Raw genomic sequence first — 12,290 nt, forward strand, 5'->3', positions numbered from 1 at the left:
CAAAAGTCCGATGCTTTTGCGTACACACGGTCGGACTTTGCTCCATCGGACTTTTGTTGCCAGAAAGTTTGTCCGTTCGCACAGCCAACAAAAGTCCGATGAAAACAGAAAAAGTTTGTCCGATGGAGCGTACACACAGTCGGATGTTGCTCCAAAACAGCTAATTTGCATGTTTGTTGTCAAAAAGTCAGACCGTGTGTACGGGCCTTAACAGTGCTAATAATATACACTAATGACACTGGCTGGGAAGGGTTTAGCATCTCAGGTAATCAATGGGTTTAAATGTGTGCCCAACAAGTGTTAATGTGTGCTGCTTTTTACTAAAGATCTTGTTGTTTCTTATTCCTGGTTTGCAGCAGGGAGAAGAAACAAGGGATATAATTCCCTCTGTACAAAGCCCCATGTTGATTGTCAACATAGGACTCTGGGCTGTGATTGGACACAGCCGATAAGCAGGTCCTTGCCATGATTTACGGGACCTGTTGACAAACTGTCGTTGGGGGGCATGCATGCCTGTGCCCTAAACCCGGAAACAGGCAACGATGTACTAGTACGTTGCTGTGCCTGTACAAGCCTCCCATTGGCAAGCAAGTTAAAACAACCTTTCATTATATTTTATAATTGATGCGAGAGAGAAACACTGACAAAAAAAAGTATGTGGACTTCCCTCAACAATTGAGTTCAAGTGTTTCCAGGGAACGGTACGGTTATTGCTAGAACATACAAAGACATCTTAGGCAATTGTCCCGAAACTCTGGGGAAGGATCTTCTCAGTATGATTGAGTCCTGTACAACAAAGCCATCTCCATAAACCAGCGGTCATCAACCCTGTCCTCATGGCCCACTAACAGGCCAGGTTTGCAAGATAACGGAAATACATCACAGGTGATATCATTTGCTGCTCAGTGATTGGAGTATTCTAGTCTGGATCTCCCCAAGGTAATACATAAAACCTGACCTGTTAGTGGGCCCTGAGGACAGGGTTGAGGACCACTGCCATAAAGGACATAGTTTGATGTTAAGGAACTTCATTGTCTTGTGAACCAATGAGACACCTTTTGGATGAACTGAAATACAGATTGCAAGCTAGCTCTTCATGTCCAACTGATCTGTAATATATTTCTTTGCAGTCGTCAAATCAGAATTAATAATTTTTATTTTTTTCATTTGCCATGTCATGCATTCCAAAACGTTTTCAATATTTATAACGTCTTACTTTTTGTTTGCAGAAGACCACCTCCAACCAAGCCACTCTGGTGATGAGATCGTCAACGTAATCTGTAAATTTGGGTGCCTTCCATGGATTGTGACACTATTACACAATTTTGCTGTTAGGTGGCCCGCAGATCCACCCCGAAACGGCCTTATCGGGCGAGCAACTAATGATATTCTTGGATGACACGAGAAGGATTAAATCTTTCTATCTAAAGATCTTGGTCATCGTACAGGACAGAGATGAACGATTACCTGACCACACATGACAACCTGGATTGCAGACTTTGTTGTGAAGTTGTATGGATGAGAAAAGGTCTTGAGCAGAACGTTGGGACATTATCTCTCCATTCAGCAAAAGTGCCAGATGCACAGAACACTTGGAATTAGGATCAGCAGAATATAATGAAACCTTGTTAGGATGCGGACATGCATTTTGTAATGAACGTTATTCAAGACTGCCTTTATGGTGTAATCAGTACTGGGTTGTGATTTGGGGTTTAGCTTACCAAATAGGTCTCTTGAGTGCTTTATGGTTTTTTTGAAAAATTGTGGTTGGTGCTGGAGATGGCAGTTTGTGAACAAAGACATGACCCCCACCCCCCCATGTTTTACCTTCCTTGACTTGCCCTCCACCACTGGACCACATGAAGAGCTGAAGTGTTTACAACCAATGCAGTCTGGACTGAAATACAAGTATAACATCTGTTGTCAAAAACACTTTTGCGTTTTCAGAGTAGTTTTTCTTTAGCAGTTTGCATCACATAAGAGAGTCAAGTCAACAATTATGTCTACCAAGACGTGGCAAAAGACATGGGCCATATCCATTTATCCATCTTGAGTTATGTGGTAATGTGTTGCTCCTAAACTATAACTTGATCGTGCAGCCTTAACATTTTATATCATATTACACTAGCAAAAGGAGCCAGTCAGTTATGCTCATGTAATAGTAGGAGGGATCAGAGAGATGACCTTATCAGTCTGCTGCTCCTCCTTTCACTGTCCAGCCACAGGCTGGGGGTGGGACAAGACCTGTAAATCTTAACTGTAGCCATTAAAAATCAGGTTTCTTCTTTGCCAGACGGGGCTGTGCTCTGCTAATCTAAAGACAGAAACGCATCCTTTGGTAGGTAAAACCGCTCCTATATATGTAAAGATAGCATTGGGGCTCACCTGAGATGCAGGGGGGAAAAAAACGGAAAGGAGATAGAGGTATAAAAAGTGAAAAGGCCCAATTGCATTTCTTCCCTCCCTTTTTTTTGTAACTTCACCTGGGCTCTACTCTAACCACCTAGAGCTGGCAACAGTAAGGCAGTCCATATACGGTTTGTAAATTGGCCAGTTCAGCAGGAACCAGCTAAGATTCTAACCATTAATGGGCAGGCTGAATGTACCAAGTTAATCAACTTGGGTACAACCAGCCTGCCAGATTCTCTTGCAATTATCGCTAGTGGCTGCTGACAATGGCTTGGTAGGAGGGTTTCCCCTGTCAGTACTGTGTGTTGATGGGGGAATCCTGCGAACGGGTTGCAGGAAAGAAATTTGCACCGGGTATGGCTGGTCTTAGACTCCATTCACACGTGCAAGACTTGTCATGCAACTTTGGACATCAACCTTGCATGACAGGTCATTCCCCATGTTTTCCAATGATAACCATTCATTTATGTGCGACTTAAAGCGCACTACTTTGGTCCAACTTTAACACAACTTGAGGGCCATAGACTTCAATGTTAACCCTCAAAAGTTGCACGAAAGTCATACCTGAATGTTATACAATGCAACAGTTGTACGTTATCACTGGTCAAAGCCAAAGTCGTATCCAGGTCACGCCCATCCAAAGTTGCACTCCAAGGTTGGCGCATCTTTGGAGTCGTACAAGTGTGAATGGAGCCTTAAGTGTACATAAGAGTGGGCAGGGCTATATAAAACCCCTCCAATACTTTCACCCCATTACTCATGGCATTCTGTTTCTAAGGAAGCTGCTTAGCTGGTCTCATCGTAGTGACTGCAGAAGTCACAATCTGCTGACCACACAAATTATTTCCGTTCCCTTCACCTGGATTCCATATAGAGTTTTTCTACATGAATGATCCCGTGCTTGTATAGTGGAAATCAAGGGTTGCAAAATATTTGTACAGTCTAACAGATTTTATGGTTATAGCTGTAAAAGATGGTTAAAATGTAGGGAGATTCTTTAATCTTAATAAAAAAATCTTTTAACCAGGTTCTGTTTAATGCAGTATTTTAGGCAGCTGAATTCTGTCTCGTTCCATACTTAAAGTGCATGTCTGGGCAAGGTAAAAGACAAAAACGTGCAAGAATACATACATATTCTCCAAAACAGCTGTTGGTCCTGCCAATAATCCAGTGAGCTTGTAACATCCAGTAATAAACTGACAGCGCTACCTCTGCTGCACTGAAATCCAAAACTTTATAAGCCATGCCCACATCACATCTGTGAACAACTTAACCCATCCCCTATGTCAGTGATGGCGAACCTTGGCACCCCAAATGTTTTAGAACTACATTCCCCGTGATTCTCAACTACACTGCACAGTGCATGAGCATCATGGGAAATGTAGTTCCAAAACATCTGGGGTGCCAAGGTTCACCATCACTGCCCTATGTCATGGAGGTAAGGAGATGGGAGGTGTTCTGTAGTCCTAGCATACTTCCTGTCCTTTGGTGACAACACTGCTCCTCTATAGATACAGTACAGTGAGCAGAGGCGTAACTATAACCTTCAGGGCCCTTCCCTCCAAGCCCGGTGGCAGAATGCCAGTGCCCAATTGCAAGTGCAACCCTGGTAGTTCCACTGCTGGTGTGAGGAGTTTTTTGTTATTTTATTTTTAAATAATTTTCTACCATTTTATTTTTTACAATTTTTTTTTACCTCTGATGTTCCAGCTTTGAGACAGAGAAGGGAGATTGAGGACACAGCCCTCAATCTACATCTCTGCAGCCTCAGCAGCACAGAGTGAAGCTCAGTACAGAGCTGTCTATTCATTCACAAACTGAAGCATAGTAAACACAGTGTACTAAGCCTCAGTTACGAATTGACATTCAGTGATCGCTACTAATCCCAGCTTCTGTCTATTTGGACAAGGAAGGGGGCGGTAAATCACATACCGACCCCCTTCCCAGCTCTCCATCCTGACAGCATCCCCGCAGCAGCTGGCAGGAGAGGTGGGAAGCCACCAGCGCTGCAGGGAACAAGGGGGGCAGGAGGGAGCACAGCGGTTCAGGGCAGCAAAGGATAGCTGGATAGAGGTGCAGTGGCATATAGAGGACCCGATCTCCTCCTTGTCCCTCCTGCAGCCGCTGAAAGTCTGCAGGAGGGAGAGAAGCAGGCATTCAGCGGCTGCAGGAGTAGCATAAAGGAGATTTTCCACTATATGCTGCTGCCCTTCCTATCAAGGTGTACAGGGGGCTGCTCGGGCCCCCTGAAGGATAGGGCTGGGTTGCAATTGTGAACCCTGTACTTACCTTTGCCCCTGGCAGTGAGTGAGAGTTGTCACTCTGCAACAGGATAGCTAGGTGAAAATAGAGGAGAAATAGGTTGGACTTGATGGACTTGTGTCTTTTTTTTCAACCTCACCTACTATGTAACTATGAGTCTGAAAGAGACACAGAGCGGCCACATCCAAAGGCCGGTGAGCTCAAATATATAACCTTTGTTCTTAGAAATGAAAAGATCCTTTAAAATGGCCAAAGCACAAAGCAAGGTATATAAAGACACGGATGAGCGAGTTTGGGGTGGAGGAACTTGACTGGCCTGCACAGAGTCCTGACCTCAACCCAACAGAACACCTTTGTGATGAATTACAGCGGAGACTGCGAGCCAGCCCTTCTTGTCCACATCAGTGCCTGACCTCACAAATGCGCTTCTGGAATAATGGTCAAACATTCCCATAGACACACTCCTAAACCTTGTGGACGGCCTTCCCAGAAGAGTTGAAGCTGTTATAGCTGTAAAGGGTGGGCCAACTCAATATTGAACCTATGGACTAAGACTGGGATGTCATTAAAGTTTATGTGCATGTAAAGCAGGCGTCCCCATTGGTAAAATAGTGCATGTGAAGGCCTTACTTATACCAATTTAATTTATGAGTTTGACCTGTTTGTGTGGGTTTTAGGCATCAGGTTTTCTGTGCCTATGGGTTCCCAAAATTGCAAGAAGAATTAATGCCAGAATTTTGAAACTTGGTTTGAATCCCCCCGGGTGACCCAATGAATATCGCACTTTGTCCCATTAAAATGTGGGCAGTGGGTTTTATTTAAATTGATATTTTTAGTTCTGTCTATGCTGGTTGTAGCTCTACACTTGGCTGAATCTGAATTGATGAGTGTTCCTAGGGTAGAGGTACAACCACCACTGAAGCCACCTCACTCTTTATGCTACAGCGCTCTTGTGTAATTGGGAAGCGCTGTGCCTCCTCTGCAAAGTTTATTTTTGCCGTACAAAAAAATAGCGAGCACACGCTCACCCGTTACAGCCTGCTATTTCTGATCCAAGGAGAGACTACAGTAGATGGCAGCTTGTGAACAGGTTAGAGAGAAGTGCTGCTATTCATAAAAACACAAGCCAACAACACCCCATGGTAGCAGCTACTACACTTGCCTGAGATAGACTAGTGTAGTAGATGGTATGTGGTGTTGTCAGCTTGTGTTTTTGTGAATGAAAGTTCTAATTACTCCCAGTTTGTGTTCCAGTGGGGCGGTGGGAATCAAAAAGCATATATTGATCAGTGTGGGTGGGTTCTTGTGGACTTCAAAGTTTAAGTCAATTTGTTAGCCCGGTCCATCTAAATCTACTAGTCTAATACTACCCCCTCCCCAGACTGTCCAATAGTGTCTGCTTTACTGCTTTATCCAGAAAGCAGACACCTTAACCCAAGACGCATGTCAGTGGTAATCTGCAATATACTAAATGCTTGTTTATGGGTTTAATATCACTTTAATCCACAGATCATGTTGACTAATTCTTGAGGAGCTCAAAGCACGAAGAGCAGATTCATATCACATACACAGTACATATATGTTTGCATGCACAGTGAATGTATGTGCATGGGCTGTGACCATGTGTAATCCTTGTGTGCTAGCTGGGCTTTTTTTCCCATGTGCTGGCAGGGGCAAAGAAGCAGGAGGAAAATATAACATTGCAAAGCAGGGGGTGCAACTTCAAGAGCAGGAACAGAGATGGTGCATGCTCCCTTGCAGTGTAAAACTGTGCAGGACCTTCTCATATGGCTAAAAGGAAACAGGAGGTGGTGTTTTTTCTTACTACATAATACAGGAGCATAAAGTGAACCCTATTCACATGCATATCCTATTAAAAAAAAAAAAAAAAAAACCTAATTGTAGTTTAAAGCAGATCGTCACTGCATCCGAGCACCACAAACCAAAAACACTATTTAACCACTCGCCGACCAGCCCCCGTCATTATACGGTGGCAGGTCAGCTCTTCCTGCTAATCACCGTAGCTGTATGGTGGTCCCTTTAACGACCACAGCGGGCATGTCTGCGGCAGGGAGAGCCAATGCACATGGCCAGCAGCCGCGTTGTCTGCCGGCCATCCGCGATCACCTCACAGAGCCAGAACAGGGATCTGTCAATATAAACAAACAGATCCCCGTTCTGCCAGGGGAGTTCAGAGTGATCGTCTGTTCCTAGTGATTAGGAACAGCATCTCTCTGTACTTCCAGTCAGTCCCCCTCCCCCTACAGTTAGAAACACCTCCCAGGGAACACATTCAACACCTTAATCGCCCCCTAGTGTTAACCCCTTCCCTGCCAGTGACATTTACACAGTAATCAGTGCATTTTTATAGCACTGATCGCTGTATAAATGTCTGTGGTCCCAAAAAAAGTGTCCGATCTGTCTGCTGCAATGTTGCAGTCCCACTAAAAAAATCACTGATCGCCACCATTACTTGTAAAAAAAATAATAATAATAATAAAAATGCCATAAATCTATTTCCTATTTTGTAGACGCTATAACTTTTGTGCAAACCAATCAATATATGTTTATTGCAATTATTTTTTTATTTTATTTTTTTACCAAAAATATGTAGAATACATATTGGCCTAAACTAATGAAGAAATTTGTTTTTGTTTTTTAACATTAGCAATAATAATAATAATATATAACAATAATATAGAAAAAAGTAAAAAAAAAATATATATATATATAATTTTTTTTTTTATTATTGTCAATCTTATTTTGTTCATAAAAAATAAAAACCACAGAGGTGATCAAATAGCATCAAAAGAAAGCTCTATTTGTAGGTAAAAAAGGACATCAATTTTATTTGGTACAACGTTGCACGTTGAGCAATTATCAGTTAAAGCAACCCAGTGCGGTATCGCAAAAAATGGCCTGGTCATTAAGGGGGAAAATCTTCCAGTCCTTAAGTGGTTAATTCATTTTTATTATTTAGATCAAACTCCCCCATCCATCCATCCATGTCTCCATGCTTTATTTTATCTGCTAAGAAATCACTTTGAAAAATTGAATCCATCTGCCCTTAGCTCAAGCATGCATGCAGGAGGATGTGCTTAGCTGAGAAAACCCCTCCTCTCCTCCTAAAGACTTCTGGGATGTATGACATCATTTGCCTAGGCAACAAACCAGGAAGTAACTGAAGAAATAAAAAAAGTAACACAAGTAAATATGATATACTTTCCTATTTATAAATGTTAAAACAGATACTATTAAATAATAAGTAGCAGCAGCAGTCAGTTCCCTGCACACCGTATTTGTGCAGTGGTCTTGCGCACTTTTTTTTGTAAAAAATACTTTTTTGAATAAAAAAAAAAAAAGAAAACAGTTAAGTTAGCCCAATTTTATATTGTGAAAGATAATGTTACACCGAGTAAATTGATACCCAACATGTCACGCTTCAATATTGCGCGCGCTCATGGAATGGCGACAAACTTTTACCCTTAAAAATCTCCATAGGCGACGTTTAAACATTTCTGCAGGTTACCAGTTTTGAGTTACAGAGAAGGTCTAGGGCTAGAATTATTGCTCTTGCTCTAACAATCGCGGCAATACCTCATATGTGTGGTTTGAACAACGCTTTCATATAAGGGCGCGACTTGTGTATGCGTTCGCTTCTGCGCGTGGATGGCGCGCTTTAAGAAAAAAAACATTTTTCTTATTTTACTTTAAATTTTTTCTTTTGACACTGTCTTTTTAAAAAATAAATTTTGGGTCACTTTTATTCCACATGTAAACATCCCTTGTAATAGAAAAAAAAGCATGACAGGACCTCTTAACCACTTCAATACCAGGCACTTTCGCCCCTTCCTAGCCAGGACAATTTTGAGCTTTCATCGCTGTCACATTTTGAATGACAATTGCGCGGTCATACAACACTGTACCCAAACTAATTTTTTTTATCATTTTCTTCCCATAAATAGAGCTTTCTTTTGGTGTTATTTCATCACCTCTGCGTTTTTTTACTTTTTTGCTAAACAAACTAAAAAAGACAGACATTTTTGAAAAAAAAAGTTTTTCTTTGTTTTTGTTATAAAATGTTGTTTTCTCCTTCACTGACAGGCACTGATATGTAGAGTTGATGGGCGCCGACAGGTGGCATTGATGGGCATTGACAGGCAGCACTGATAGGCGGCATTGATGGACACTAATAGATGGCACGGATGGGCAGCACTGATTGGGCAGGTACTTGCAGGTATTAATGCTGGGCACTGATTGGCACTCTGATGGACACTGATGTGCACTGGCAGACTTTATTATTTGCTGGGCACTGATTGGCACATGCGATGGGGCAGTGCTGATAATCAATGTGCTGATTATCAGCACAGACCCCCCCCCTCTCTGAAAGGAAGACCCGCCGATTGGCTCTCCCTGTCAGAGCGAACCGAAGAATGCCATTTACTGGCACTTCCTTGGTTCTCGCGATGATCAGCTGTGATTGGTCACAGCTGATCACGTGATAAGAAGCCTCTATAAAAGGCTTCTTACCAATAGTGGAGATGCGGCGTGTCAGACTGACACGCCACGATCGCCACGCTGCGTGTTATCCTGCTGGACATCATGATGCCCAGTCAGGATAACAGAGTCACTTCCCGACCGTCATTCTGTTATAGGCCGGGCGGGAAGTATTTAAATATGAGATCTGGGGTCAAAAAGACCTCAGATCTCTTATTTACACTAAAATGCACAAAAGAAAAATCAATTGAAATTTTTTTTTATAAAAATGTCTCCTCCACCCCCCCATGCTATGGAGCCGAGCGAGGTCCATCTTCCCCTCAGTCAGTAGCCAGGCATCCATGGGAGAGGACGCGATAGTCTCCTCCGCTACCGGCTGGTCCGTTAAGCGGCGGAGACGACCGGAGCGCGGCAGGAGGGGGGCGGACATTTATCTTGCCTTGCCCTGCCACCGATAAAAGTGATCTTGCAGCGAATCTGCCATAGAGAGGACATTTATCTTAAAGAAAAAAAAATAAACCCCACCTGCTCATTTTCCCCGCCGCTGTACCCTCTTCTCATCTATGATATGCGTGATATGTAGAGTGGTGAAAGGGAGCAGAGATGAGACACATCTACCTGTCCTGGCACACTCATCCTGCTGATTCAACTCTTGCATCCAGACCACGTGCTTGTATGGGATGTATGTGATGTATGGGATGTATGGGATGTCACATACAAGCATCTGGAATGGATGCGCAATGATGAGCTCAGGTCAGGGGAATTTTCTGAGAGCAGTGGGCCTGTGTGCAGGATCATAAGTTGGGCCCCCGCAGCTGAGAAAAAGTGGTTGGATGTGATTTTCATTGCGCTGAATACTGACTGTGGCTTAAAGGGACACAGAGTGCAGAAGGGTTCAGTAGTAAGTGATGCAAAAAGGTTCAGGAATAATTTCAACAAAGTTCCCAGAAGCTCAACAGTAATTCCACAAACTTTCCCCTGATTGTAGTTTTCTCAATCACAGTGAAATCCCTTCTTTCCGAGATTGGTAGTGGCAACCAAGCGAGTCATCTTCTTCCAGATGGTGGGCGGGGCTAGCAGGACTCCTCCTGGAGAAAGGGACCCCCCCCTCAGTGCAGGTGTAAGGAACTCTGAAATTGTAATACATTAGCTTCTCACGGACACTTCCCAACGCTGCTCTACTGATTGGGAGGGAGTCAAGTGCCAGCAAAAGAGGCTTCGCGTATCGGGCATTGCGTACCCTTGTACTATGGTATACTGAAGTATAATTACAAGCATTTCATAAGTGTCAAAGGCTTTTATTGACAATGACATTAATTATGCAAAAAGTCAATATTTAGTGTTAGCGTCTTTTTTTCAAGACCCCCCTGACATGCTGTCAGTCAACTTCTGGGCCACATCCTGACTGATGGAAGCCCTTTCTTGCATAATCAACACTTGGAGTTTGTCAGAATTTGTGGAGTTTTTTTGTTCACCCGCCTCCTGCGGATTGACCACATGTTCTCAATGGGATTAAGGTCTGCCAGTTTCCTGGCCATAGACCCAAAAGTTCCATGTTTTGTTCCCCAAGCAACTTAGTTATCACTTTTGCCTTATGGCGGTGTTTCTCAACTCCAGTCCTCAAGGCGCCCCAACAGGTCATGTTTTCAGCTTTTCCATTATTCTGAACAGGTGATTTGATCATTTTCACTGCCTTAGTAATTACCACAGTAGTTTCATCTGAGGGAAATCCTGAAAACATGACCTGTTAGGGCGCCTTGAGGACTGGAGTTGAGAAACACTGCCTTATGGCAAGGTGCTCCATCGTGCAGGAAAAAAACATTGTTCATCACCAAAGTATTCTTGTATGATTGGGAGAAGTTGATCTCGGAGGATGTTTTTGTACCATTCTTTATGGTTGTGTTCTTAGGCAAAATTGTGAGCTCATTCCCTTGGCTGAAAAGCAACCCCACCCATAAATGGTCTCAGGATGCTTTACTGTTGACATGACACGGGACTGATGGTAGCGCTCACCTTTTCTTCTCTAGACAAGGATTTTTCCAGATGCCCCAAACAATAGGAAAAGAGAATTCATCAGAGAAAATAACTTTACCCCAGTCCTCAGCAGTCCAACCCGTGTACCTTTTGCAGAATATCCCACCTCTCCTTGATGTTTTTCTTGGAGATAAGTGGCTTCTCTTCTTGACACCAGGCCATCCTCCAAATGTCTTCTCCTCACTATGCGTGCAGATGTACTCGCACCTGCCTGCTGCCATTCCTGAGCAAGCTCTGCACTGGAGGTGCCTCGATCCCGCAGCTGAACAAACTGTAGCAGACAGTCCTGCTGCTTGCTACACTTTTTTGGGCACCCTAAAGCCTTCTTCACAAATGCAGTGGAAATGTTTTTTATGGGATTAAGTTAATTTTAATGGCAAAGAGGGACTTTGCAATCATCTGATCACTCTTCATAACATTCTGGCGTATATGCAAATTGCCATCATAAAAATTGAGGCATCAAACTTTGTTAAAATGTATATTTGTGTCATTCTCAAAACTTTTGGCCACGATTGTAGACAGCGCTCCAGTTACCTCTATAGTACAGAGCCACACCTGCCTAATACAGAGGAGCAGCCAAGCTACAGTTTAATTAATTGTGCCACCACAAAAGTGATTTATAGCTTGCAATGCCCTTGCAATAAAATCGATGTAGGGAAGACTAAATGTCAACTTCATGTCCACATTGGCGAACACCTAGTAAACATTAAACACAAGGAACCTTAAAGTCCACTGGCTCAGCACTTTCTCCTTAACCATCGGTCCAAACCTGACGGACTGGTGGTTAAGGGGATTTATACCTTAAAACTCAGCAAAAGACGGGATGACTTTGATAAAGTGCTCCTCCAAAAAGAAAAATTCTGGATTTATAAACAAAATACTTTGATGCCACATGGACTCAACCAGGAGCTGAATTTACAGGTCTTTTTGGACTAGGCTCTGTGTCTCCATGTGGCACCTGTACTTTGCATCTTTATTGGTATCTCTGATCCCATGGTTGTATATCAAATAGAACGCCTTTGCTATATATTGATATGGATTTGTTTATATCACATATGTATAATTCACTTATCTGTTTATTTCATTTG

General features: G+C 43.0%; 1 protein-coding gene across 1 annotated transcript in view; it reads left to right on the forward strand.

Moving 5' to 3' along the window:
* Positions 1-3,436, forward strand: part of DNM2 (dynamin 2) — a 176,333-nt gene extending 172,897 nt beyond the window's left edge. The window contains exon 21 of the mRNA XM_077470273.1: positions 1,230-3,436. Coding sequence (XP_077326399.1) covers positions 1,230-1,260 — 31 coding nt within the window. The 3' untranslated portion in view covers positions 1,261-3,436. The remainder of the gene's footprint in view (positions 1-1,229) is intronic.
* Positions 3,437-12,290: the final 8,854 nt, after the last annotated feature.

Source organism: Lithobates pipiens, unplaced genomic scaffold (genome assembly GCF_037356315.1).
Source record: "Lithobates pipiens isolate NorthernLeopardFrog02 unplaced genomic scaffold, aLitPip1_a1.2 Scaffold_8, whole genome shotgun sequence".
Lineage (NCBI taxonomy): Eukaryota > Metazoa > Chordata > Amphibia > Anura > Ranidae > Lithobates > Lithobates pipiens.